This window comes from Polypterus senegalus, chromosome 11, assembly GCF_016835505.1.
Source record: "Polypterus senegalus isolate Bchr_013 chromosome 11, ASM1683550v1, whole genome shotgun sequence".
Lineage (NCBI taxonomy): Eukaryota > Metazoa > Chordata > Cladistia > Polypteriformes > Polypteridae > Polypterus > Polypterus senegalus.
Window position 1 is genome coordinate 59,964,180 of NC_053164.1, and position 27,376 is coordinate 59,991,555.

The 27,376-nt window shown below is 35.8% G+C and overlaps 1 protein-coding gene across 3 annotated transcripts; it reads right to left on the reverse strand.

Moving 5' to 3' along the window:
- Positions 1-234: 234 nt before the first annotated feature.
- si:ch73-95l15.5 lies at positions 235-26,992 on the reverse strand. 3 transcript variants are annotated; one of them, XM_039768752.1, is made up of 11 exons: positions 26,781-26,992; positions 23,082-24,331; positions 22,517-22,633; positions 22,291-22,401; positions 17,356-17,472; positions 16,493-16,630; positions 9,138-9,317; positions 6,168-6,359; positions 5,908-6,087; positions 3,429-3,536; positions 235-2,965 (listed from the first exon to the last, which is right to left on the reverse strand). In XM_039768752.1, exons 2-10 carry the CDS (start codon positions 24,294-24,296, stop codon positions 3,432-3,434), a joined length of 2,355 nt encoding a protein of 784 aa, XP_039624686.1. In that variant the 5' UTR covers positions 24,297-24,331; positions 26,781-26,992; the 3' UTR covers positions 235-2,965; positions 3,429-3,431. The 3 variants fall into 3 exon arrangements, with proteins under 3 accessions (XP_039624686.1, XP_039624684.1, XP_039624685.1); XM_039768750.1 differs by having other exon boundaries at positions 26,390-26,992; XM_039768751.1 differs by having other exon boundaries at positions 3,420-3,536; positions 26,390-26,992.
- Between the last annotated feature and the right edge of the window lie 384 nt (positions 26,993-27,376).

Below are 27,376 nucleotides of genomic sequence, written 5' to 3' on the forward strand. Positions count from 1 at the left end.
TCAGCGGGTTAGAAAATGGGTGGATGGATGGATGGATGTGGCCTTGCTTGCTTGCTTTGTAAAGCATTTCATGGTAGTGTATTGTATAAAATAAGGTAAAAAAATTTGATTTGCCCCAAATATCTGCCAAACTTATTTTCACTGATTTTAAGAAATGTATGCAAATAATTAAATCCTATAGTAGCAACAGAAATAACAAATTACAAAAACGTTCATCTTAAATCACATACCAAATCAAAATTGGAAAAGGATGATTTATTTCAGTAAAAGCTACCACACAAGAAAATTTATTTTACAAGAAACCAATCCAAAATGTTTTTAGGTGATAACTAATGGTGTCCTCAAATAACAGAGAATGCCGCAACACAGTTGACCTTTTAGACATATCTTTTTTTGTTCTTTGGATGGGTTCAAGTATGGGTATGTGACTTACTTTGAATAAGATGCAGTATGGCATACCTTAGTTACATTTAATGTAATCGTGTTAGTGCATATACACACACACAACAATAACGCAGAATACATAATATTTGGAAAAATAGTAATTTGGCATAAACAGCATGTACTTATTTTTTGTTACACATTGGGCTTCTTGACTCGAGCACAGTGTTAGTAATGCTCTGGCATTCGGATAAGTTTTGTTACATCTCAATCTAATGCCTTAAGGATGAGACAGAATGCAAGGTTTATAGCATTAATGTGTGGCCAAAAGATTTAAGAATTGGAGTCAAAAAGACGGTCAACCTGGTAATAAGTAGAAGTAGCTAAAAAAGTGGCAACTTAGTCAACTCAAGTTATAAATAAATGAAAATATTTTGTAGCAGTACATTACACAGTGAGACATTTGATTAAATTAAAACATTTTACAAGCAGCTAATGATCTGTAAAATAAAATAATAAAAGTTATAAGTGGCTGGCATACAGGCACTGTAGTTATTGTGGACTAAGAACTAAAAGGCTGTGACTAAATACTAATATAATAGTGTCCATGTGGAGTTGGTATGTTCTCAGTGTTGGCATTTGATTTTCTTCCTGCGTCTCAGAGACAGGAGGTTTACAGGTGCCTGAAAGGAATGCTTGTTTGAGTCAGTACGGTTGTGATCCATGTTCCTGTGAAAAACTGTTTTCTAGCTGAGAATCAGGTCCTAACTTGTATCCAATCTTCCTGGGATAGAAACCACAAAACCCTGAACTGGATTAAATGTGTTTGATTTTTTCCCCAAAGTACAGAAGACACACGCTGTACACATTTGAATATCTGACAAAAGTCTTTTCAGTGACAATGCCCTTGCCAATGGGGATTAAAGATATAACTTATTACTTGTCAGTGGCAAGCAAAATGTGGCCAACCAGCATTTAATCAGTAACTATTAACATAACAGTATGTTTGTCAGCAATAAAAAATACTCAAAGTCAAACAACTCCAAAATATTTTTCATACCCAATATGCAGAAAAGGCCCTAAGAAAACTAGAATTCTGTGCTATATAATGCAAACCTAATGTTGGACAGTGGTCAAAATAAGATGACAATTTGGATTTAAAAACAAAATTGAGTAATGGATTAAATAAATTCAAAAGTTTGAAACACCTGTTACACTAACTGTAAACAAGTTGCTAAAACACAGATTGCTTACAAATCTTCAAACAGAATATTTACTTAAATGTTAAAAATTAACGATTTAAAATATATACAGTACATAAAAATAACCTTTACCAACACAATAAATCATACTGATTTGTTATTCTACTTTTTGAAGTGAAGACTTGGAGCTATATTTATAGACTAAATAAATAACATCTTTATATTTAAAATGATATTCTCTGTAGCATCAGTTTCCATCTTTCTTTTAGGAAGGAAGGTAAAACAATGTGAGGTAGAATTAAGATTAAAAAAGTACAAGTATCCATTGTGCAACAATTTATTCCCAAAGAACACCATATAAGTCATTAATCAAAATCTTCTTTGATAACATTTACCTCAATCGCTGTGTTTTTGGTGTAAAACCTTTTAAATGATATAAGAAAAATTCAATCAAAACTATCTGGTCCTTAAAATCAACAGTACAGGAATAAGTTTCACTTGCCAGGTAACAAAAAAAAACAACAACAAAAAAAAAGTATACTTGTGGGTTTGGTCCTTAAAGCCTCAGGAATACAGAGTCTGAAAAGGATCAGACATTGTGATGTGAACTTTGTTTTGCAATATCAACCAACCTACATTTCAGATTATTATTGTTTTACTACTAGAAATGACTGTGACTGCACACACAAGATTACAGCTACTGCATGTCCATCTGCTCTTAAAATTATTTCTGTGGACAGTGTACATGTACTATAGTACTAAATGATTATCTTCCAAAAAGTTCCCTGCACTTGAATGGCTTGTTGAGTCCCTTTACTATTCTATAGTGGGAATAATAAATTACTACCAGTAACACATCATATATTACAGAAGCAGCATTGAAATACTTGCAGTGATTTTTGGGTGTAATTGGCTCATGAAAAGTTACATTTAAAAGGCCCTATATGTTATACATTTCTTAACTAAATTAAGTTAATAACAAGCAAATTTACACTTCAGTATTTATTTGCACTGGTTTACAGATATGAGCTTTGAGGCACTAGTTAAAGTAGATCAAAGACACCTTAAAGCAAAGCGTGTTTAAAAAAATAATTTGTGAATCACTGGCAGTGTAAACCACTACATTGATTAAAAAAAGTTGCACATTAAAATTAAAATGGCAGTGCAATCTCTCCCAATAATATGTGAAAATCCCAAATATAAATTAATACACATATCCAAAACCCTGAAAACAGTTCTTTTGACACTTCCGGGTCACAAATAATATATGTTGCTGTTGCTCCACTTATGTAGTGAATCAAATACAGTCTGCAGCATCCCTGAAGCCAATATGGTCCAAGAGCTTTAAAAGAGAATGATTGCCAACTTCTAAAGTTGAGTTGCTATAAAAGAAAAATATCATATTGTACATTTTCACATTAATAAATACATCCAAATAAGCAAGATAATTAATTCAAAATACTAAATAACTGAAATGTTACAAGATGTACTGAACAACATCAAGCTGAAGATTATTTTTCTAAATTCAAAACTATCCTTATTTTTAAAGTGTTTATTTTTATTTCAATTAACAATAGCAATTCATAAGATTAAAATATGAGCATTTTAAAAAAACTAAACTAAAGTATCTAAAATTACATTGTTAAAAATATTGCCAACCTTTACTTGCTTAAGACTACCTATTCCAATAGCTACATGTGTCAAATGTGATTCTATATAATTAGTTCAACTTTTGCTCCAATGTTAAGTATTAGTCAGAGTAAGAGAATTAGTGCAATAAAAGCATCTTTATGTGAAAAAAATGAAACAGGAGGTTTGATTGTAGTTGTACTATACCTATTTCACCTTTTACAAACTTTGTTTCATTCCTGTCTTGAAGTCACTGTGTTCTTTGATGTGCTCCTGCAGCATTAAAAGTAAATGGTCTTTTTCTTCGGAGTCAAGCAATATCTGCTGCTCAAATAAGAGATGCAAAAGGAAGGATAAGAAATATTAGATATTTCATATCAAAGTTCTCCATGATAAAATGTGCACAGCAAATGTAACATTCACATAAGTAACTTCTAAACAGTAGAAAACAGTAAGCAAGTACCGCTTTCATAAGCGGACACACACACCAGCCAGACATATATTGAGTACTGTAAACTCAGCTTTACACAGATGTTTAGACAAACTGTAAAAAAGCTTAAAGTATGAGGTATTAATTTAATAATACAGACTGACAGACAGATACTACTTTATTTCTCCCAAGTGGAGATTTGCTTTTATAGAAGCTCAGGAAATACAGAAATATTATAAAAAACACAGTAATATCCCGCCTAAAGCACACACTTGTGTACTGCCATAGGTATGAATGAGCCCCAGCAGCATTTCATGATGCACTTCTGTTACAAAATTTGTTGGCTAAAGTACTTAATGCTGGTGTGTCATAGAAAGAAAATGCAGCATTGTTCATAACAGCCATCAGTTTATCTTTATATGCATATAAATATATATTTGTTTTCCACTAATACAACTATAAAAATAATTAGCATTAAGATAGCAATTTTTAAAATATGACTTTAATGCGTTAGTAATAGCAGTTCCTTTTTGCACCATGTCACACAGCTTATCCAACTGTTTTTTGCCCTTCCAGACATGTAAATTTCTTTTCTGTGCTTGTAATATTTTATATAATTTCATTCTCTATATAAATCAGAACAGTAGAAAAATTTAACAGATTAAAGGTTTAGTTAAGATCATGACTAGAAAAAGTAGATGAGACACAGAAAAAAATATAAGAAAAAAATACTTCAGAACCTACACTATCCTTCATCAAAAGAAAAAAAATGATATATTATATATATGTTGATAAACCTTATGATAGTCTGACCTGAAAGCTGAGTTACTGAATAAATTAAAGGGAAAGGGAATACAGAGAGGAAAGAATACCTACTAAAACCCCATGACATAACTAATATTTCAAGTTGAAAAAGTTCTTTAACAGAGTATGAAAAATCTCACAGGCACAGACTTATTCTAAAGTGTACAGTAAGACATTATAAAAATGTTGTTTACACAAGTTAGTAGTTAATCACATTTTTATAATTACTAACATGTCATAGATAAAGTTACTGAGTAACTTGTTTTTTTATTTTTTTTTTGGATCTTCTTTAATATTTATAATCAATCTATCTAGCTTTAAAGCAATATAATGCAATATTTACATTAATCAAAGATTTGTTTTTTAAATTACAATGTACATAAAAGTATTTATGGAGGACTTCCAACACTTTTTCCAACCACTCGTGGCTTTTTGCAAAAAGTTAAGCAAGAGTAGTTGTGTAAAAAATACAGAATGCAAAATAAGTGATTCCACATCGTGACAGGCTTACAGTTTTATAAAAAAATAAAATTATCACAAGCATGGTGAATTTGAGAAACAAATTAAATTATCTCAACTATTTCAAATTTAGATATCCAGCTGCAAGTCCTCTGACACAAGGCTGGAAAGTAATTTGAACCTCTACTAACAAGCACTATTGCATTTCTAAGGATTATGCATGCATGCTACACCTAGTTAATACTGTTGTTAACTGTTAAGGGTAACTGATGATGAATTATTGGATATCAAAATTAAATTATAAGAATTTGGTTCCAGAGTCAAAACTATGTTTTTTCTCTTCCTGTTATTGTCTGCTTTGGAGATGGGGATCCCTTCAGGTATTGTGAGCAAATGTTGGGATGGTTTCAAGAAGCTATGGTGATTGCATTCTCCTATTTGTATTTAGTCCTGCATTCTCTTATTTTTATTTAATTCTCTTTGAGAATTGCCCAGAGGGGACTGGGCGGTCTCATGGTCTGGAATCCCTACAGATTTTATTTTTCTCCAGCCGTCTGGAGTTTTTTTGTTTTTCTGTCCCCCCTGGCCATTGAACCTTACTCTTATTCAATGTTAATTAATGTTGATTTATTTTGTTTTATAATTGTGTCTTTCATTTTTCTATTCTTTAATATGTAAAGCACTTTGAGCTACTGTTTGTATGAAAATGTGCTATATAAATGTTGTTGTTGTGAATTTTACAAAAGAAAATATTTTACTCAGTCAAGGGTTGTAATATACTAAGAAAGTTAAATCTATGAATATCTAATTATACTTTGATTTCTCAGTCACCCTTTTGGGCTCAAAACCAGAGGGTAACTACAAAATAAAAACAGAAAATAGTAATAATAAAAAAGTGATATTAATTTTATTACATTAATGCTTACTTTTTTTGGTATATAAAGAAAAAAGGTCATAGTCAACCGTGAAAAACAAATATGACTTTCTTTATGTATTATGTACCTGAAAAATCTGGTATGTCTGCCTCAAAGCAAAGTTTAACTTCCTCTTTTCCCTTTCCCACATATTTACTTTCTTCTCATGTTTCTGTATTTCTTTTTCATACTTTCTCAGCTTCTTATGAGCTTCACGAAGTTCCTGAGTGATACCAGAAAGTGCTTCTGCATGTCGTGCAGACTGATCCTGTACAAATGGGAAGAATTAAGAACTCAGTATGAAAAGAACAGGCTGATGCGATACATTAGGTGGAAAAAAATGTGTACCTGTAATATTTTTTCTCTGTTTTCTAAAGCAGTTAGCAGCTGCTTAACTTGCTTCCAGTGAGCATCCTCTTGGTCCTTTTGCTCTTCTAGTATCTGATGCAGAATGGCTTCTTTTTCCTCAAGCTGACTAGCCAACAGGGCAGATGTTTCACTACCACTAACTCTTTGGCTAATTACAGAGTCAGACAAGGCCTATGGAGCATGAAACAAAAATAACCAATTACAATTCATTATTAAATCTGTAACATGTAAGTAAAGTCAATTTTGACAAAAAACAGAAACATAAATAAAAAAGGTTCCTTAAAGCATACATGTTTATTTAGTGAATCTTGCACTAATTAATTTTGTCTCATATCTGGTTTGCCTGCCTGCCTGTACACTACGCTGACAAACACTGTAATTCCAAGTGTATAAAACATGGGGTGTACATAGCCATTCATATATTGATTCATCCACCTGCTTACCTAATTCACAGTGTAAAGAAGCCAGAAATTATTCCACTAAGCATGTATACATAAAGAACCCTCTTGGCTTCTTCCACAAAATGCAAAATCAAATAAGAACTAAAAGATGAAGGAACTGTAAGTATAAGACCACTATCTGTCCCAATTACTGGGAGACCTCCAAAACACTGCACTTTTCATACAACAACTGTGTAAACACCTGTGCTTACGTAATGGCACCTTCAATAGATAAAAAGGTAATGTTATAAACGTCATTTATCCACTAATTACAGGACCAGAATGAGTCTGATTTTTCCATTACAAGCAAGAACATCAAATTTGATTTCATATGCATGCATGTAGCTTAAGAGACAAAAGTTTTCAAATCACATTCAGAATTTAAACATTTGATTTATTGGACTGTTCAAAAAAAGTGCAGATGTTGAAGTACATGTTGCTTATTTGCTGGTTTTTGACTAATACATAATTTAGTAAAACAGTCTTCTTTAAACTGCAATAGTCAAAGTTGTGCAAACACAAAATGCTGCGCTCACAATTGGAAACCCTGATTGAAGGTTCTTTTTTACAAATTAAGTACAGCAACCCTTTTCTTGTTCTTTCATACACTGAAACTGGAAAATCATTTAAGTAAGTGAATTTCTATTTTCTTTTTCTTTCTTGTCCAAAAGAATTTTTTTCTTATTCAGATATTTAATGACAGCTTAGTATATGAATCAAATTTAGATTTAGGTTGAAGTTATCAAGAATAACATTTAAAAGCTTTACTTACAAATTTTAAAAGCTTGCCATCAGGTGCTCTGCTAAAATATCCTTACATTTTCATAATTTGATTGAACAAATGTGACCCAGTGAGAATGACACATAAAATGACCCCTTGTTTATTCCTTTTCTTTAAATTAGATTTTATTTTTTAATTATAGGGCATAAATGTTTCCAAAAAGCTCTGTAACAGACAATGTATTACAATAATTCTAGAAAGTTTTATTTTTCTGTATTCTACAAAAGAAAGGCTAGGAATCAATGCCGGTAACTGAAAGGTTTCCATTTCAAATCCCGTAAACCCCGGAAGTGACTCTACTCCATTGGGCCCTTGAGCAAGGCTCTTAACCTGCAATTACTTCACCCTGGATAAGATGTTAATCTGCATGCAGCCCTGCAAGCAGGTCCTCCATCTTACAGGGAAAACATGGGAGATATTGCTAGGACTGCCATTTCAGCCACCGTAAAAAAAAAAAAAATCCTCACACTGTTCCAGCATGGTGCTGAGGTGTCACCTGCTGCACCTGGGTCCCAATCCAGGTAGTTTGTCATGTGATGGGTGCAGTAATGCACTATCTAGCGCATGCTTCCAACCTACTGTAAAGTTATGTAATCTTTGTGGAATGCAATAGTCTAATCATTAGCAAAGGTCATACTTCATTTACAGCAACTGCAATTAACCATTTACCATCTTCAACTGTTCCTGGCCTGCTTGGGTAATCAGTTTAAGCTTCGCTGGTATGACTGGGATTGAGTAATGTTCATCACAGTGTGCATCACATCTCCCTCGGGTCACCTCCTCATGATTTGCACAGGAAAATGATCTTGATACTAATGGTATCCTATGAACATCGTTAAATCCACAAGATAAACAGGCATCACGGTGTCAGGTGCCTTTAGCACTCATAGTTAGTAGTCTCTGCTGTATATTTTGGATAGTTTAACCTTAATAAGAAAAGAACTTTTAATATCTTAACTTTTAATGTCTTAACTTATTTGTTGTGGAAACACCTCCTGCTATTGATTATTTTGATAGATTCCATAAACCTAGCACATGGAAGTTATGCAATATTTTCTGGTACTAGTTTAGGTTCAATCAGAGTTTTATGGGTTTGGATGGGGGGAGTCTGCAATACCCAGCCCTGTTTATGGGATTTCACAAATTTTTATTTATTTGTTTACATTTTTTTGTTTAAGCCATTCTTCTTTAGTTTTGCACCACAATATTTATATATTAGGAGCTCCACATTTTGCTTCTTGTCTGCTCACAGGCCCTGTGGGAAGCACCCCCATAGAATGATGCTGTCACCACGTTTGACATTGGGTACTGTGTTTTTTGGACAGTGTGCTGTTTTGGCTTGCGCAACATAGTTAAGTCGGCACTGTAAAACCAAGAAACCTTCACTGAAGTTCTACAAAAATAATTCATTTAACTTAGACCATTCCAGAATTGTCAGGTGAAGATAAAATGATCTTTATAAATGATTTGAAATTTGACTATTTACATAAGCAGTTAAGGCACTGACTCTTTATTTTTTGTTGCTTGTTTTTTTGTAAAAATTCCACACATTTTTGGTTAGAAGATCTAATCAATAGTGAAAAAATGTCTGAGCCTGCAACCTTTAAATATCTAATCAAGGTTACTAGGTATTAAAATTACGGTGCCTTTTAATTAACAGAAAATTGACAGATTTAATGATCTGTCTTGACTATAGAGTTTTCTTTTTTTCAATAATTTAGCTCTTACTTGCACATTCCTATAACTGTTTTCCAAAGCAAGCTGTTGTGTACAAAGCAACTGGTCTTTTTCTTTCAGTAGGCCTGTGATCACACTATCTCTGTGCATCCAGCTCTCCCGTTCTCTTCGCAGAATGTTGAGCTGCTCATTCAGAGCATTATCCTTCTGCAACAAATCTGAGTGCAAGGCCTGGATAAGAGACAAGAAAACAAAACATTGACAATACACCAAGCATGAAGGAGAAATTTCTGTTCTAATAAAACTTAAGACATTGAAATTAACTGTTTTCCCATTTTGAAACATGCTGTTTAATAAATAGTGCTTACTTTATTCTAACAGATATGCAGTCGAGCTTAACAATGCTTTTTTAGTACACTGCAATGAAGCTGTAAACATTCAAGATTTCCTCTTTCAAGCAAGCTTGGAAAAAGTTTTGTCTGGACATGTAAGACACCCCTATTTGAATGTATGAAGACCTAAATCAGCAGATTTTCATGACAAAAGATCGGTAAATTTGCCTATCACACAAAAGCTACAGCATTTTTTTCAGCATCTGCTTTCTAAGCTTTACAAAAATTTAGTTGTAGTGTTCCTTGGCACAAGGTATTACAGTAGATGAGCTAGAGAATTTGAAATTGCTGCTTAGTAAACAATAGGTTTGCTAGTTTAATAGCTAAATTTGTCCATTTTACTTGTAAATTTGTTAAGCATGTTAGCTTTGTGTCTTCTTGATAAATACCTTATGCATATTCTTGATAAACATTTGTAAAATTTGATAGATTAGTGGCTTTTTTTTAAAAAAGGTTTGAACTGTATTTATTATTTGTTAATTTTTCATTTTTTGTTTTAGTAAGAAACAATTACTGCATAATTAAAATAGTAATCCATATTTATAATTACAACTGGTACATTGTATAAAAACCTGTATTAATACAGCAAATGTATATTTTAATTGGGGATGATCAAATTAATGAAATGTGGTAATGTTTAAATACAATTCAGATCTTGGTTAAATTACAGCAACTGAAAATGGTAAGATTTAATTTTCAGCATACATTTGCGTATTCGGCTGAACACTGAAAGGTCACGTGGACTGCACTGTGCATTTGGAATGCCAGCTAAGATGGCAGGGATGCTCTCTCACTCATTTAACATTTTATGCATACAGACATTTACCAATGCAAAGCTTATCAACATAGAGAAAGAACATATAGTAAACAAATGTGAGATTGGCTTACTTAATATGGGAACAAAAAAAAAATCTCATTAAAAGTAATACACAACAGCGAAAATGCAAGCTCCTGACTTAATAAAGTTTTGCTTACATCGCTAAGCTACTCTATATGCACACCCAACCTCACAAAAAAAACAAAAAAAACAGAAGGCATGATTCCCTGTAGCCAATCCAGTAGGAACAATGAACATAAAATTACTTTGGTTTTACAGGCATTGTTTTAACAAGTCTCTATTCTTTTATAAATACTAGGGTGAACGATAACATACTGCTCTGTACACCACAAGTTTCTAGCGAAACCATCCAACAAACACACAAATACTGGCGTTGACAACTGTTTCATAAGATAGTAAACTTTGCTTATTGTATTGTGTCCTGAATCACAGAAAGGTTTGACACTTGTGTTCTTATTGTGCTTGCTCTTACTGCTCACTCCATAACACTTTCTCTCTACTGTCTGGCTGTGTTACAAAAGGCACAAATGCAGGAAAACTGTCTGTATTTATAAGTTCTTATCATGCATATCATTGGAGCATGAAAAATGAGTACCAGTGTGGAAAAGGCCCGCAAACAATTTTACTTCAGTGTGTCTGAGCTCAGTTTTTGTTATTTATCATACTTGATTTGATTCAGTTATTGACATTTTATTTATATTTCCTTGTCAAATAATAACAAATGAATTAATTGTGATTAATACCTCATTATTGGAGCATTAAAAAAAAAAAAAAACTACACAAGATATGAAGACAAACCAACCACTTCACTAGTTAGCAGCTTGTGTGCCTTTTTAATGTAATGAACATACATTGTGAAAATAATAAAAAGAAATGTAAAATTAACTGCAGAGTACAAATACATGTCCATCTCGGTTTAATAGGTGAGCGGCATGCTGATAATGCTGTTGATGACTCTGATTTTTTTTTTTGGTGTAGATTCCAGGGACGCACCCAGCCTTGGCCCGACCCATACACACTCATAAGTAGAGACACAAAACCAATCAATGAATAAATAATATATTAAATGAAAACCCAATACACAATAACAGCAATCAAACAAACTCCTTTTTCCCCTACGGCGATACAGTTGTAACCTAACAATGAACCACGACAATACACACTCACAACAACGTCCTTATACAGTCCAATATAACAGAAGCGGATGAAATGGTGAGGTGTGAAGATGACAATCCCAAGAACAGCTTCCATAGTAAATGAGTGAAACAGTTCTACCAGTAGTCCTGAGCGGCAAGGGGTGAGATTTTCAGGAGTGCTCCATTTGAAGATGCACGACAGGCAACCATGAGAGTGTCCATTAATTCTAATGCGAAACGATCGAGGACACAATTGACTCCATTTGCTGCGCCAAGGTCCCCCTTTTCAACGTTCCCGCTGGCCTCTTTCTTCCCCAGCAGCCCCTGCTTCCATTCCAGTCACCTTATGTGGGTAATCCCCCTCAGGCTGCTGGGAAATGGAGTACTTCGCACAAGAACACTGCTACAATACAATTGACAATGACACTTCATCTTCATCACAATTAACTGTGGTAGTAATACCAATCAGTTTCAATACTGGATTAATCTCTTCCAGTATCCTCAAATAATCAATAATTCAAGTTCCACATTAAATATGTTGCCTGTCTTTGTCACATTGACAGCACAACAATAACTGCCCACAATTACACAGCTAAACAGGAAAACGTGAGAACGTTCCAACTATCCAACATCTTGCAAAACTGAATTAGTGAATATTTCAGTAATGACATTTGTTCTTGCTTATCATGCAGACACTGGGATGAGTGCACACTATGATGAAAGTGTGTTGAAAGCCTGCTGCATTCTCCAATAATACACTCAAGATAAGGGACAGATTTGAGCCCAATGCCAACTACAAGTTGTAATGTATGTGCAAAGCAACATGTATTTTTGATCGGCTATTGCAATGTTAACATCATTAACATGTACACAGGTACTTAACTGGACCCCTGTATCAAATCAGACAAAACTACAGCAAGTATTTCCTGGAGACTGAATGCAGTGCAGTGTTCTCCAACTTCGTTACCAACCTGCTTTGTTACCAACACCAGCAATACCATAGCCTAGTTCTTATTTATATAGTGGCTAGTCACCGTCATGAAGGAGCAAGTGTTCATTGAAATCCAGCAGTGAGTTGTTATTGCCACATGTTAGGCTTTAAAACATTGTTCTTTTATGACTGTGCAAAGTTCTTCATACAGTTTCTTCAGTCATGCAGTTATTATTTGCCTGCTTGGCAAAACATATTCAGGTTCAAGACATGAGAGCAGAGGTTTGAAACCAGCATCCTCCACAAGAGATTTTGGATGTCTATTACAATAAAGTTTCCTGTTAATTTTGTGATTGCTTTGCATCGAGCACTGTCATACCTTTGACACAAAGCTCTCAAGCATTCCTTGATATGAGCTAGAGAATCCCTCATTTGTCTTTGCTAGCTTGTGATATTTGAATTTTAAATAATTAAGCATGAATCATGTGCTAACAATGTTGGACAATTCAGCTTCACAGAGTTTACACTGCACCTTTTCTTAATCTACATTTTGGATTTGCCATGATGCAGTTATGCCAGTGGACATTTTACTTGCTTTTGGGTCAATAACTTTTCCACATGCTTGGATGGGAGGTACATGGTGGTAGGGGTTGTAACTGTATTTCTGCTAGGCTGTTTTCATATTCAAATTGGCTAAATGTCTAAGACATCCCTAATATTAAGCTGTACTGCAATTAATGATTAACACCTAAAAGTGCACTCTCTTCACACTTAAGCAGTGTTTAATTGCCAATATCACCTAATTTAATCAATGTGCGAGAATATATATTTTTTAGACAAATGTTGAAAACTACTTTTCTAAATTAAACTTTGTTCATACATTACAGAAGAACTTAAACAACTTGACAGCTTGTAATTATGAGAAACATTATTTCCTTTTATGCCATATGTAAAATAAATTTTCAGTGCATATTTAGTTTAAAAAGTAGGAATTTGTATTTTAGTATTTTTAAGGTCCATGAACAATAAGCCTACAGAATTTTAATTTTTCCTAATAAAAAATGAACAGGTAACATCTGTGGTCTACTCTACAGATTAGTTATAAAATATATCAATGTTAATACCTTACTATAGAACATAAGACTTCTATGTGTCTAGGTTATTCAGGAGCTTAGAGCAAATAGTTTTTAAAGTGATAAAGAAAAGAAAAATCTGTATTGTACATTGGCTAATTCAGTAATATAAAAATCAGCGATCGGTATTGTTAAGCCTTGACTTTGGTACTTTTCTCAGGAGTCAGGCATTCCAATGCTGAAAGGATATTTGTAGAATGTAAAGGATTTAAATGCCAAAACCTGTCAAAATAAAAAAAAAAAATCTATATACAATGGAAGTCCTTAGTATTTGAAATTGAACATCTGCTCCATAGAAAATACAACTTGAAACAAGAAAGATGAATGACTTCTCTTAAACAAGAGTTACTAACTCCTGCAATGGAACTGCTTTATGTCATTAAACTATCATTTACTATTCAAAGTCACACCCAGAGCAAATAGTAGCAATCCCTCTACATTCAAAGCCAACTTTGAAAGAGCTTATTTTTTTTATATAAATGTACAAGCCATTTCATACCTTGTAAAATTAGGCAGACTGAAAAGTGTAGATTGCTATCACCGAAAGACATTTTAAGGTAAGAAAACAGTTTTGAAATTTTTAATTTTCTGTAAAATACTTCTTTCAGCTAGTTGGAAAACAACTAACATATTGCATATATTAAGTTTTCATTTAAGCATAGAGTGCAACATATACAGTGATGCCATTCGGGCAACTAGGGTAGGGTATGATTTCAAAATAAACAAAAAAATTTTAAGTAATAACAAGGATCAATATTTTTCTGTTATGCATAGGAACAGTTCAGAAAAAATATATAAATGTACTAGCTTGCATTTTTGTTTTTACCACAACTATCTAATAAACTTTATAATAGAATGCATACAAAAAACAACAAAATCCCTAAAGAAAGAACAAACTAACAAGCCTAGGATTAGATTAAATGTTTAATCACATTGATTGCTGCATGAAAGCTTGCAGCTTTACTCCTATAATAGCCTCATTATGATAAAGAAAATCAGAGTTAATAAAGCAAACAAAAATGTGACTTCTATAAATGAAATACACTGTAAGACAACACTTAATCATCACAGTCTAACACCAAGTCAATTAAGTTTCAGTGATATCAATCTGTTCAATTAAGCATAAGTGATTGTAAATGAACTTTGCCTGCGCTGGTACAAAATAAAGTAACAACAGGTGCACTGGAGAGGCAACAGCAAGACAACACCCAAAAGAAAATTGTTTTGCAGGTGGTGGCCACAGACAATTATTCTGTCCTTATCATTCCTGACTGATTCTTCTGTAGTTTTGCTAGTGTCAATGTCAGTACTGTTGGATGAGGTGGTCACTCAGTCAATACAGTTTGCACAGGTAGTCTAGCAACCTGCCATTTCAAGAAGGTTTGCTCCGTTTCCCAGCAAGGTCTCAAGAGCATGGAGGAGATAACAGGAGAGGGCCGTTACATGAGAAGAGCTGGACAGAGCTGTAAAAGGCATCAGCTCAGCATCAACACCAGTATCTGCTCCTTTGCGCAAGTAGGAACAGGAGAGACACTTCCAGGGCCCTACAAAATGACCTCCAGCAGGCTACTGGTGTGCATGTTTCTGACCAAACTGTCAGAAACAGACTCCATGAGGAAGGCATGAGGGCCAACTTCCTCTAAATGGGACTGTGCACGTTTGATTGGCATTCTCCAGAGAATGCCATAATTGGCAACTCTGCCACGGGTGAGAGCAGGTTCACATTGAACACGTGACAGATTTGAAAGAGTCTGGAGATGCACTGGTGAACATTAAGCAACATGCAACTACATGCTGCATGACAGGTTTGGTGCTGAATCAGTGATGGTCTGGAAAGGCATAACCTTGAAGGGTCGCAAAGACCTCCACATGCTAACTAAACAATGGCACCCTGACTCTTGTTAGGTACGAAGATGAAATCCTCAGAGCTACTGTAAGAACTTATGCTGGTGTAGTGAACCCTGGGTTCCCCTGATGGAGGACAATGTCCAGCCTCATGTGGCCAGAGTGTGTAAGCAGTTCCTGGATGACGAAGACACTGATGTCATTAACTGGCCTGAACATTTCCCAGACCTATATCCAACTTAGAACCTCTGGGAAATGATGTATCAGTGCATCTGATACCACCAAGTAGCGCCACAGACTGTCCAGGAGTTCACTGATGCACTGATCCAGGTCTGCGAAAGTTCCCTCAGGACACCATCCACCATCTTATAAGGGGCATGCCCAGACGTTGTCTGATGGGCATACAGGCAAGTGGGGGGCCATGCACACTACGAGTTGCTATGATGAATCTCACGCAAGTTGGATCAGCCTGTGCTTTCAATTTTTTACTATATCGGTGTGATGTTGAATCCAGCCCTCAGTGGGTTAGCAATTTTGTTTTCCATTGACCTTTGTTACATCATTTTGTTCTCAATGAATTATACAGTATTACTCAGTACTTTTCCAATTGAATATTTCACTCCTCGAGATCCATTGTATGATTTAAACGTTAAACCTTACATTTTTGAGCAATGTATTATCTAGCTAAATAAATCATTGACTTCACATAACCAACAATTATATCTGCCTTTCAAAGTCAATTTTGTCAGCAATTCACTACAACAATATTAAATCCATCCAACTTAACTGTAGGGGAAAAAAAAAAAAAGTTATTCATAATAAAGCATTCAACCAATAGCGCCTCTAATTTTTACTTCTAAAACAGTAGGTGTGGAGCATACACCTACATAATTATTTGTTACATCTCCTGCTCATAAACTTAAAAATTATTTGGAATTTTGCACCACTTCACTAAGAATGGGTTTCCATTAACAGCCATTAAGATGTCCCTTCTAAGGAGATTGGCACTCTATGATAGACCTATGGAAAACATTACACAACACCACAATTTTATAGAAGATAAAAATTATAAAAGCTGATTTATAAAATAAACCGTAAAACTCTGAAAACACTATAAGCAAAGGAACTTACTTCGAACAACTCTTGATTTTTCTGAAGAACAAGTGCCAAATTGGAAAGGTCTTTATCCTTTTCTGTTGAAGAGGCATGCAAATCATTTAACTGTTTTTTTAGTTCTTTTATCTCAGCAACATTTTCTTCTTCAGATTGCTAGACAATGCAAAATACTGTTACTATTTATAACATACTATAGTCTGTTAACATCTGCAAGAAATTATCTATAAGAAAATAAAAGATGAGCAACAGTTACCATAAATAACTATAAAACGTTTACGTTATTTTAATAATGAGTAGGGTGGTCAGAATGAATATTCACAAGCTGAACATAATTTGAATACACAAAAAATTTAGAAGCAAAAAAGACAAATATATATTTTACCTTGCACTAAATTTTCAAACTAGCACAAGGTTATAATTTTTAATAGTACGGTATTTCTAGAAACAGCCTAGTTAATTTTTTGGTTGGACAGTTACTGGTGTCAGTAAAACAGACTATCCTTCTGTCCAATGATAATGATGTGACATGTTTACAGAATTTTAACCAATATTTGAGCATATCTGAATAAATGTATATTTTCACATGAAGCAACTGGACCGCAATTATTTATTTTTATATACAATAAAATTATTTCAATACTATACCTGAAGTATGGCTGATTACATTAAGCAGTAACAGATGTCAGAATAGGACATTGACAATATCTCTAGTGAGCACTATCTTAACTCACTAGTAAAATCATGACTTGAGTAACTTTCTTATTTAGATGTAACCAGAACATTGGAGAAATTAAACAATAAAATAAACTGTTTATTTAACAGTTCTGAAAATGAACGCTTATGTAAACCTTTTAAGTATATGGACTTAAATGTCCTACCTTAATTGTTTGATCCTGCTGCTTTAGCCTTTCTTGAAGCCCAGTAATTATAGACTCATCTGTATTTGGGCACATGCAAGTGCCAGCATTCAATTTTCCAATAAGTGTGATACACTCCTGGAAGGAAAAGCAACTCTTAACAACAATTTGTCTCCCTCTAATTTGTTGGATGCCACCTACAAGCAGTCCAGTAAAAATTTACTCAAGAAGCATAGCTTCAGTACTGCAAAACACTGCGAAAGAAATAAAAACACAGGTGATGTGCCGATTTCCTAATGCAAAATGTGTTAGATTTGCTTTTTCAAATCCAGCAATACTTTGGCTGAAGTGAAATTCATTCTTTCTTTAGGCAACCATTTTGTTGTATTTGCATTTCAGTGCATTCCAAACATTGTAAATATTCTAGTTTGTATTTTAAAGTGTTAAGAATATACAGCATATAAAAAAATTGCTACTTTTTAAGAAGTTATATTTCTGTAAAATAACAATGAAAACGGATAACTAACTAAATGGCAGTTCATTTTCTACATAACAGTGATCTGAAGGGAGTGGCACACCACACTGCACAGGTGTGCAATGCAAAATTTACCAATATAAAATATACAGAATATTTCAAAGGCTAAAGGCATGGTGGCAGTGTAAAATAGAAATCAAACAGCCTATTGGCCCTAGCTTAAAATGAATGTCAGGGAGATCTATGCAATCCAGATGCACAGCTTTTTTGTTTTACCCTGGTAAGGAAACGGGGGGGAAAAACATCCAGGAAATTATAAATAAAAAGCACCAGAGAGCGACAGGTTGAAGTGTTAGCAGAAGCTTCAGACAATACGTTTTACCTCTAATCTGTTAAACAGAGCTGAAACAATAACTATGAGAAGCTTCTTTACCAAAAAATGAAAACTGTTCCATCACAGGCTTCAAAGCAGTAATATACTATACACTGTACTCTTTAAAAGTAAATATTGCTTTGGCTATATTAATGCATTTAAAATTATATTGCATTTGCAGAGCTCTATAATATCAAAAATGTCATGCTAAGGTAAAAAATATAAAGGCTTTGTTTTTTACCTAGAGAACTTAGTTTTTTGTACAGAGAAGTAGAACGTGCAGATGAAAAGAATTCCATGTTATCAGATTAAGCAAGTCATGATAAATCAGTCCACACTCTAAATTAAAGTTTCTGGACTTTAGAAAACACCTACTGTATAAACAGGGAAATGGAAGGTAACCTGCAACACAGACTAACATTTGCACATTGCACCTCTGTATATCTCATGATTCCTTCCGTGTATACCCATACTGATTTTGTCTACTCTGTTCACATAATTAAGTTGGTAACTCTTAACCTAGGTTAATTAAGTGGTTTTAAAGTAGAAAGGGTCACAACCCAGGTTGGAATGGTAGGGTTTATAATTAGCACGTAAACATTGTGTTTAAGACATGTACATTTTTAAGAACACTGTAAATTTTTTTTAAGAACATATAGCAAGAGATAAGGACATACACAGGACCCCAATTTAAAGTCTGATTGCAACATATAAAAAGGTTTGAAAAGGCTAAATCAGAAATCTGGAATCATAAAATCTCAGGAATCTAGCAGGGCAATTCAGAGCAAATAATAATTACAAGTGAAATGGAGTTTTGTAATGTGTAGATCTCAAGAGAAAAGGGGGCTCTGTATATGCATCTCTCACATTACTCTCAAAAGCCCAATATCTGCATTTAGCTTTGAAACAAGGCAGCTTATCAAAAGCTTATTTTATAATTTTAAAAATTAGTATCAGTGGCTATCCCTCTTAACACTAGAATTACCAGAGGCTACGAAAAAACTTGTAGATCCGGCCCACCTTAAATCCCATCGCACCTCTCCGTCAGCATCTTTTGTCCTATAAATGTGCCGATAAAGACAACCTGCAAGTAACCTGCTATTCCATACCCCACCGCTACAGAACGGGCACAAAGTTCTCCCAGCTCATGCCTTGATGATCTGGAAGTGAAGCGCTGGAGTTTTAGAGTGGAAATAATAGATTATTATTTGGAACACATGCATTTCATGTGTGTTTCATTTCTACAATTATCTGTGTAAACACATTGTTAAAACAGAAACGTTTTTCTTATTTTAGTAGTAAATGACAAAATGTTGGCATAAACTATATAATCTATGTAGCCTGAAGTCCAAAGATCAAACAAACACTTTCACAAAAATGTTCAAGGATGCGACAACAGCTTCCGTGGAGTAGCGGTAAGATTTGCTGACTTGTAATCAAGTGTCCCCAGTTCAATCCCGACCCCCTCCTACATTTGCCGTTTTCAGTAGTGAGCTGCTCTTATTGTTAATTTTATACAGTACACACATACATTTGGTTTGCATTTGTAACAGACGGTGTACATTTATTCAGTAGTACTTGTAAAAGGTATCTTTTTTCCCCACTTTTATTCTCTCAGTCACAATCACGATACATACTGTGGTTGTAATCAGTGACCGCGTGTTCCCCACCCCCCACTCTTGCCAGTCTCCATGTACCTGTATGGTGGTGTTTCTTTTGTACTCTAGGACATGCAGAGGAAAGAATAGTATAGAGAGGTCAGTTCTGCACTATATGCAATTATCAGATTCAAATGTTAACAGTTCACACACACACGCAAGGACCGTCCTTCCTACATTTACGACATGTACCTGTTGCAATGTACACACTTCTCTCTATGCTGTGGTGTCTATTACACACCTGAAAGAGACAATATATGTGACATTTTGAAGAAATCATTTTATGACCTGAATAGTACCAATCAGAAAACATCATCGCACTAATGCAATTTTATTTGAAAACGAACAGCGTCAGATCGGGTGTGAATTTATGCTGGCATTGTTACTTAGAGTCAGATCAGGAGGGGCCCGGGCGGGATGGAGTGGGGGGTTACAGTGTGATCGAGAGAATAAAACTGAAAAAAGCTAACTTTTAGAAGTATAACAAATTTATATCCAATGTCCCATATATTTGTCTCTTTCTTTTTTTCTACATGCTGCATTGACATCGTGCACCAGAAGGCGTGAGCTTATTCAGCGCGAGCAGGAGCACGCAGGTGGTTGCTGTGTGCTATAACAAGCTTGACTTGGCAGCGATCTACACACATTTACTGTGCAAGGCATGCACAAGGGCCACTGAGAAAAGAAGAGTGTTCATGGCTCACCTTGCATCTTGGCAATGGAAAAAGAAAAGGAAGATGCAACATCGACAAGCTTCTGTTCTAAGACGGCCGCTTTCCCCAGGAAAGTAAACTGAGTCAGTGTCAGGTGCCTCTTCAATGTAATAGGAACCAAAGCATAGAGAGAAGTGTGTACATTGCAACAGGTACACATGTTGTAAATGTAGGAAGGATGGTCCTTGCATGTGTGTGAACTGTTAACATTTGAATTTGATGATTGCATATAGCGCTGAACTGACCTCTCTGTACTATTCTGTCCTCTGCATGTCCTGGAGTACAAAACCCCACCATACAGCAACATAGAGACTGGCAAGATCGCGGTTGGTTTGGTAAACCACAGTCACTGATTACAAGGTGTTATGCAAATGAATATGAATAATATGAAAAATGTTCCTTCCGTGCCACAATGTTTTCCGAAATGTACTATACAGGTCATAAAATGATTAATTCCAAATATCACATATACCTATGTCTCCATTTTTTTTTTTTTTTTGTCAGTGCGGCTTTGACATCATGGAATTATGATTCAATTCAGTGTGATTCAGCTAATTCAGCGTGAGCAGGAGCACTCCATAAAACTGAATAAAAAAAAATCAAGTGACAGTGAGATACGAAGAAGGCAGATTCACAAGCGTTTGTGTGTCAGCTTTTATCCCTCCAGATTAGAGAATGTCCAGTTCCACTGCCTCAAAACACCACTCACATCTACAGTTATTCCCAGTTTCAAATAAAAACTAACAGCGTCAGATCCCTAGGGCGGTAGTATGTATTGTGACCGAGAGAATAAAAGTGGAAAAGAAATGGTAACTTTTACAAACACTATAAATGTATGTGTACTGTATAATATTAACAATAAGAGCAGCTCAATACTGAAAACGGTAAATACAGGAGGCAACCAGGATCGAACCAGGGACTCTTGATTACAAGTCAGCAAATCTTACCGCTGTTGTCGCATCTTTGAACCTTTTGTGAAAGTGTTTATTTGATCTTTGGACTTCAGGCTTCACAGATTATATAGTTTATGCCAACATTTTGTCATTTATTACTAAAATATGAAAAACGTTTGTTTTAACAATGTGTTTACACAAATGAAATGCATGTGTTCCAAATAACGATCTATTATTTGCACTCTAAATCTCCAGCATTTCACTCCCAGATAATCAAGGCATGAGCTGGGAGAACTTTGTGCCCGTTCTGCAGCGGTGGGGCTATGGAATAGCAGGCTGCTTGCCGCTTGTCTTTATCGGCACATTTACAGGACAAAAGACGCTGACGGAGAGGTGTGATGGGATTTAAGGTGGGCTGGATCTACGAGTTTTTTCGTAGGCTCCGGTAATTCTAATGTTAAATAAGCTGGAAGCTAGAGCGGATGACTTTGAATTTTGAATTCTAAAAATTTTTTAAATTGAGACATATCTAAATTTATAAAATGCAGGTAATTTTACAAGTTATAATTGAACACAAGTAACATAATTGCAATGATTGGTGTGCAACTTCTCTCCCTTGAATGCATTAGTACTTTGATTCCCAGTAAAACCTTTTTTCCTCCCTCTGAAAGGCACTTATAACAGGCAACTTTCAGTATTCCTGGAGTACAAGGCAGTCTTTGAGACATCCAGTACCTTGCATAATGTAGCACAAACCAACCACTGATTAAGGAGGGCAATTTATTTCCGCTCCAAAACATATTAAACAAGCACAAACATAAAAATACCAAACAGCACTTTGTACCTGTAACAGTTTTTCTTTTCTGTGAAGTCTGTCTCCCAGAATTTCTATGAGTTGACTCTGAGTCTCAGGCATACTTAATTCTTCAGTCACAACAATATTAGGTAAGACAATCTAAAACAGAAGGCAAGAGAGCCAACATTGATTGCTGTAGGGAAAACAAGGATTTGCTAATAACGCAGATAATGCAGATTCAAGTTCATGGTGTAAAAGGCTGCATTGTACTCACCTGCTCAGTTTCATCACTGTGCTTTTGATCCAGTGACCGGATTTTAGCATGAGCATGCTCTAACTGTCCTATGAGCTGTCTGACAGACACTTGTAACAGCTGCCTCTCTGCAGGCGTCTGCAAAGAAAAAAAAAAACCAGAATAACAGCTACCATATGAACCAATGACAAATCAGATGATCATACCTGGAAGCATAATACGAAAAATAAAGACATAGCTATTGGTGCACACCTATTTAAAAAAATAAATAAAAAAAAAAAGCCTTAAGTCAGAAAAATGCATTCCTACTATTTGAAAAGTCTAGAGTTTGACTGCAGGGGTCTGAAGCAGAAAATCTGTTTAACCAAAAAAAAAAAAGTTAAACTCGGTGTTATCAAAGAAGACATGTTACTTCACAAAAAACGGTTTACCTTTATCTACTGTATATTAAACTAAAGTACTTCTGAAATACTATTCACATAACAGAGACATATTAAAGACACAGAACAGCATCCAATGTAAAACTCTGTAAATTGAATCAATATATACAGAAATAAAAACATTAAATATTTAGGTCTCAACTTACTGCAGAGCTGAAGGGCAAAAACTCATGGTGTTCAATAAATACATCTGCCTTTTCCACCTTGCTTTCATCGAACTCCAACTCAAAATTCAGAGCCCGGTTTACAGTCTGCTCTTGACATTTTTCTGTGTCCATTGCTTCAGACACACTCCTGGATTTTGGGGTTCTCAATTTCAGTTCCCTATTGTTAGACCTTACAGGAATTCGACAATGTGGGGGTGAAGACACTGGTCTGTACTCAATTTCTTTAACTTTGCTCAGAACTTCAGTCAAGAAAGGCGATGTCACCCCAGGACTCAAAGGCCACTCAAAAGAATCCAGAATATTACTTGAATCCAAAGAAATAACAGAATTTGTGCGGGATACAGCCTCTAAACTTTCACAGTTCAGTGACTGATGGGAGTCTCCAACAGAGCTTCTGCTTTCTCTTCCTGCTTTACTGCTCCCTGACACAGATGGGTTTAGCCAATCCAGTGGCATACTGCGGGACTTGTCACGTGACAGAGGCAATGGAGAAGGTAGGGAAGAATTTTGAACTTTATGAGATAAGCGTCTAGGAATACCACAAACAGATTCATAATCAGAGTCTGAAACTCGCAAGACATTGCATCCCTCACAGCTCTTGCCATTTCTGCAAGACTTGCCAGTTTTCCGATAATGCGGACAAACATCCCACTTTTCAGACCACCACTCAAAGTCAGATAGAGCCATATTGCATCTTAGCATCTCCTGGTAAGAATCTTGGGCCTCATTACTTATACTATCAACACTGCTGGTACTGCTACTCTTCTTTAGCTGATGTCGGCGATTGTATAGTCCAGCCATCCAATGGCTCAAGTTCTCTTTCTCTGAAGCAAGACGCTGCAGGTTTTCCAGAGACAATGCCCTAACACGGGCAATCACTGTATCGAACTTGAAGATGCGCTCCAACACTGAAACACATTTAGAGCACAAGAACTCACCACGGCCATCTTTTCTTTGTATTTCTCTGCCCAACACATGGGTCAAAACAGCAAGCAGGTCGATTTTCTGAGCTGGAAAGACAGACATGGATTGGGAAGAAATGGATTCCAAAGAAGGAGAGCTGCTCCAGGTTCCATCTGCAGAGATCAGACTAGATCTGGAACCGAAGGAATGCTGCTGCTTTCCAAAAATCCAGCGTCTTTGGTTGCCCTTTAGAGCTGAACCACACACTCTGCAGAAATTGTTCATATTCATGATGGAAACAGAAGTAGCTAGGACTCTACTGTTTTCTAATGAGGGAAGGAAGAAGATTAGAAAAAGTATTAAATGACAATTTAGGGTTTTATGAAAGCATCTATGCAAAGTTTACATGCAATGCGTCAAGCTCAACATTGTCAAATATTCTATGAAATAAGGCAAGGTAAGGAAGAGTTTGCTATGACCACACCTTCAAATCAGCTAGATGACGATGGCATGACCTGCATATTTTTAAAATTAAATCCCTAGGTCCTCCTCCCAACTAAATACCAGAGAACTGCACATACCTGTTTGCAGATTTTTCAAATATAAAAAATTAACTACTTTTCACTGACAGGCATGTTGCCCTGGAGCTCAATATAAGCTGACATGAAAGCAACCAGGTTGGGGGAAAAAACTAAATTCCAAAGAGTGTAATAAAAACCAATATGTAAGGAAAACACTGCAATCAAGCTATCTCAATGCCGTTGTCACTGCTTCGGTTTGTGAAAGTCCCCAGAGTCTAAAATTTGATTTTTTTTTTCCTGAAAGCTTGGCTCAATTAGTTAGAGCTTAAGCATTCCAGTACGAAACAGACTGATCCCATTAAACACAACAGCTACAGTCAGACCTGCGGGTGGCCTAATCTACAAAGTGTCAAACGGCAAAAAAGTCTTATCTGTTCTACATGGCTTAAGGGAGAGTGTTTAAGGATCGGTTTAATTTTGAAATCAAAAACTTAAAGCCTGTGAAATAGTGGTTCTTGTTGCCCACCTATCCTAGAATACATCTGCTTTGTTTTTAAAGTTACTCTACACAAATCACTCATTTGGTTTTATAGCTTCCACTCCCAGGATCTTTACAAGCAAGGTCTCTAAATAGAGTTCAGCCACACCATTCATTTCCAGATCCACATCCCTTTACACTAATAATGATAAAAAAAAACATTTATTTATATAGTGCCTTCCCCATTCTCAAATGCTTTACAGAAATCCATAAAGAACAAGAGGACATAAACAACACTGGATACAGAATAGTACCCCATAAACACTAAATACAGAAAATTACAAGACATACAAAGCATTGAAAATGAATAAGAGACAATAAACCAGAGTTAAATACAAAAATACAAATACTACAAGATAACACTGAACAAATAACAGAATTTGTGGTACAAACACAAACCTTCCACGGCATCTGGTAAACCGAGGGAAGGGTCAGAAAGTCAGGGTAAGTTAACAAACAACTGAACAAATAAGTTTTATATCTGATCTAATTGATTAAGGAGGGATGTTCCAAAGTCTGGAGGCTATGGAGCCCAACCAATGCATTCACAGAGCTCTAAATTTCCCCCCTTTTGTACAGTATCTGACGCTGTCTGGCATAATCTGATATGAGAATGTTATTGTGTTGTGTTATTACTGCACACTCGTCACTATTATGTAATTTTAAAACTATACTGTATTATAGTTATACTATACTAGTATTTGATCGTACAGGTAATGTTGTTTGCGATAAAGTTGATGCCGCAAATTAAAAGATGACATCGAAGAGTTAAAAAAAAAAAATAGATGCAAACTGCAGTATAATTCAAGGCAAAAAGTCAGACAAGCCATTTTGGAGACTCGTCTTTCTGGTAATAAAAACTATATACTTTAGCTCAAGTCTCCCCTCTTGAAATTAGAATGTTCGAGGAGCAGTCAAGCCTGGTCACAATTCCAGTCAAGCGGCTCACGCCGGCTCTGGCCCAGTCTGGCACAGTTTAGCGAGCGGCTATTGTAATCAACAAACAAGGACACATTCACTGCCTCTGCTGAGGTGGCACTGGAACTCACTGCAGCTCTCCTAAATAACAACTCTCCCACCACAAAAACAAGACACATCATGCCATCTGTGGCGACGATCCTCTTCAGTCCCACAACGTTAACAGATAAGCAAGTATAGTTGAAGTTGCAACATAACGCTGCAAAACAACAAGCATGGGAAAGAATTCCACAAACAAACATCAGCTCCAGGAATGCTCCCTAACACTACCGCCATAGCCGGCTGCCCACAGCTGCTTTTGAAACAGACAGGTAACACGCAGCACACGCGCGGTTTCCGCTCCTTACCTCGTTCGACAAGTGTTCTCCTCTGGTCAGTTTGGAAGCTTTGAAGACAGTTTACTGGTGTTTAATAAAATAATAACTCGACTTAAAAACGAAGAGATACGCCGGCATACCTCTCGTGTTCGAATGAAGTCGTTTTCGAGGTCAAAACAACTGATGAACTGCTGCCTTTAAAGTATGTAAACTTTATCCGGACGGCATTTTCACTTTGGAGTCACGTCCATGGTATAATGCTGTACACGAGGAACATTGGCAACTCCCCCTGGAGCAGGTGCGGGCCGGTAGGAGATAAAGTATTCAAGCGGAGCTTCCAACCTCCCCCCCAGAAAAAACATGTACAGTACACATTAGTTGGATGCAATAACTAATAAAAAGAATTAGTTAAAAGCCCCACCGGAAGCACCTTTCGTCCACTAGTCTTGGATTCTGATATTGGTGGACTGGAGCGTAAAAAATAAGAAGAAAACGTGTGCGCGCGCAGTTACTGCCAAACTCCTAGTCAAGTTCCAAATCAATCAGGAAATCCTGCACACGTCACTCAGCACATCTCTACCTGCGAGTGACTTGGAGCCACGCCTCTCTGAGGGAGGCGGACGGGAGAGAGAGGGAGCGACTGAGAGAGAGGGCTTATTTGAGTGAGTAGCTGAGTGGGGGAGTGCTGGGGCGCAGTGACCATCTGTCAGCTCTTTTTACATCGTTAAAAGGTCACTTTAAAGTTAAACGTAAAAAACTGGCATTGACAAATTGCTGTTATGTTAGTTTGGTAACCTCAGCATTAAGAATATAAACCGTCTCAAAAACATTATAAAAACTACCAGTAAAATAATTGATTTGCAGCAGACCTCTGTCTCTAAGCTGTATTATAAGCAAGTTAGAAAGGAGGTCAACACAGTTCTGCCAGTCAATCTCCATCCGCTTTTTACTATAGGCATCAGGCTGCAGATTTAGTTTTCCAAAGATATAAAGCGACAGTTTAAAAGTACTAATTTA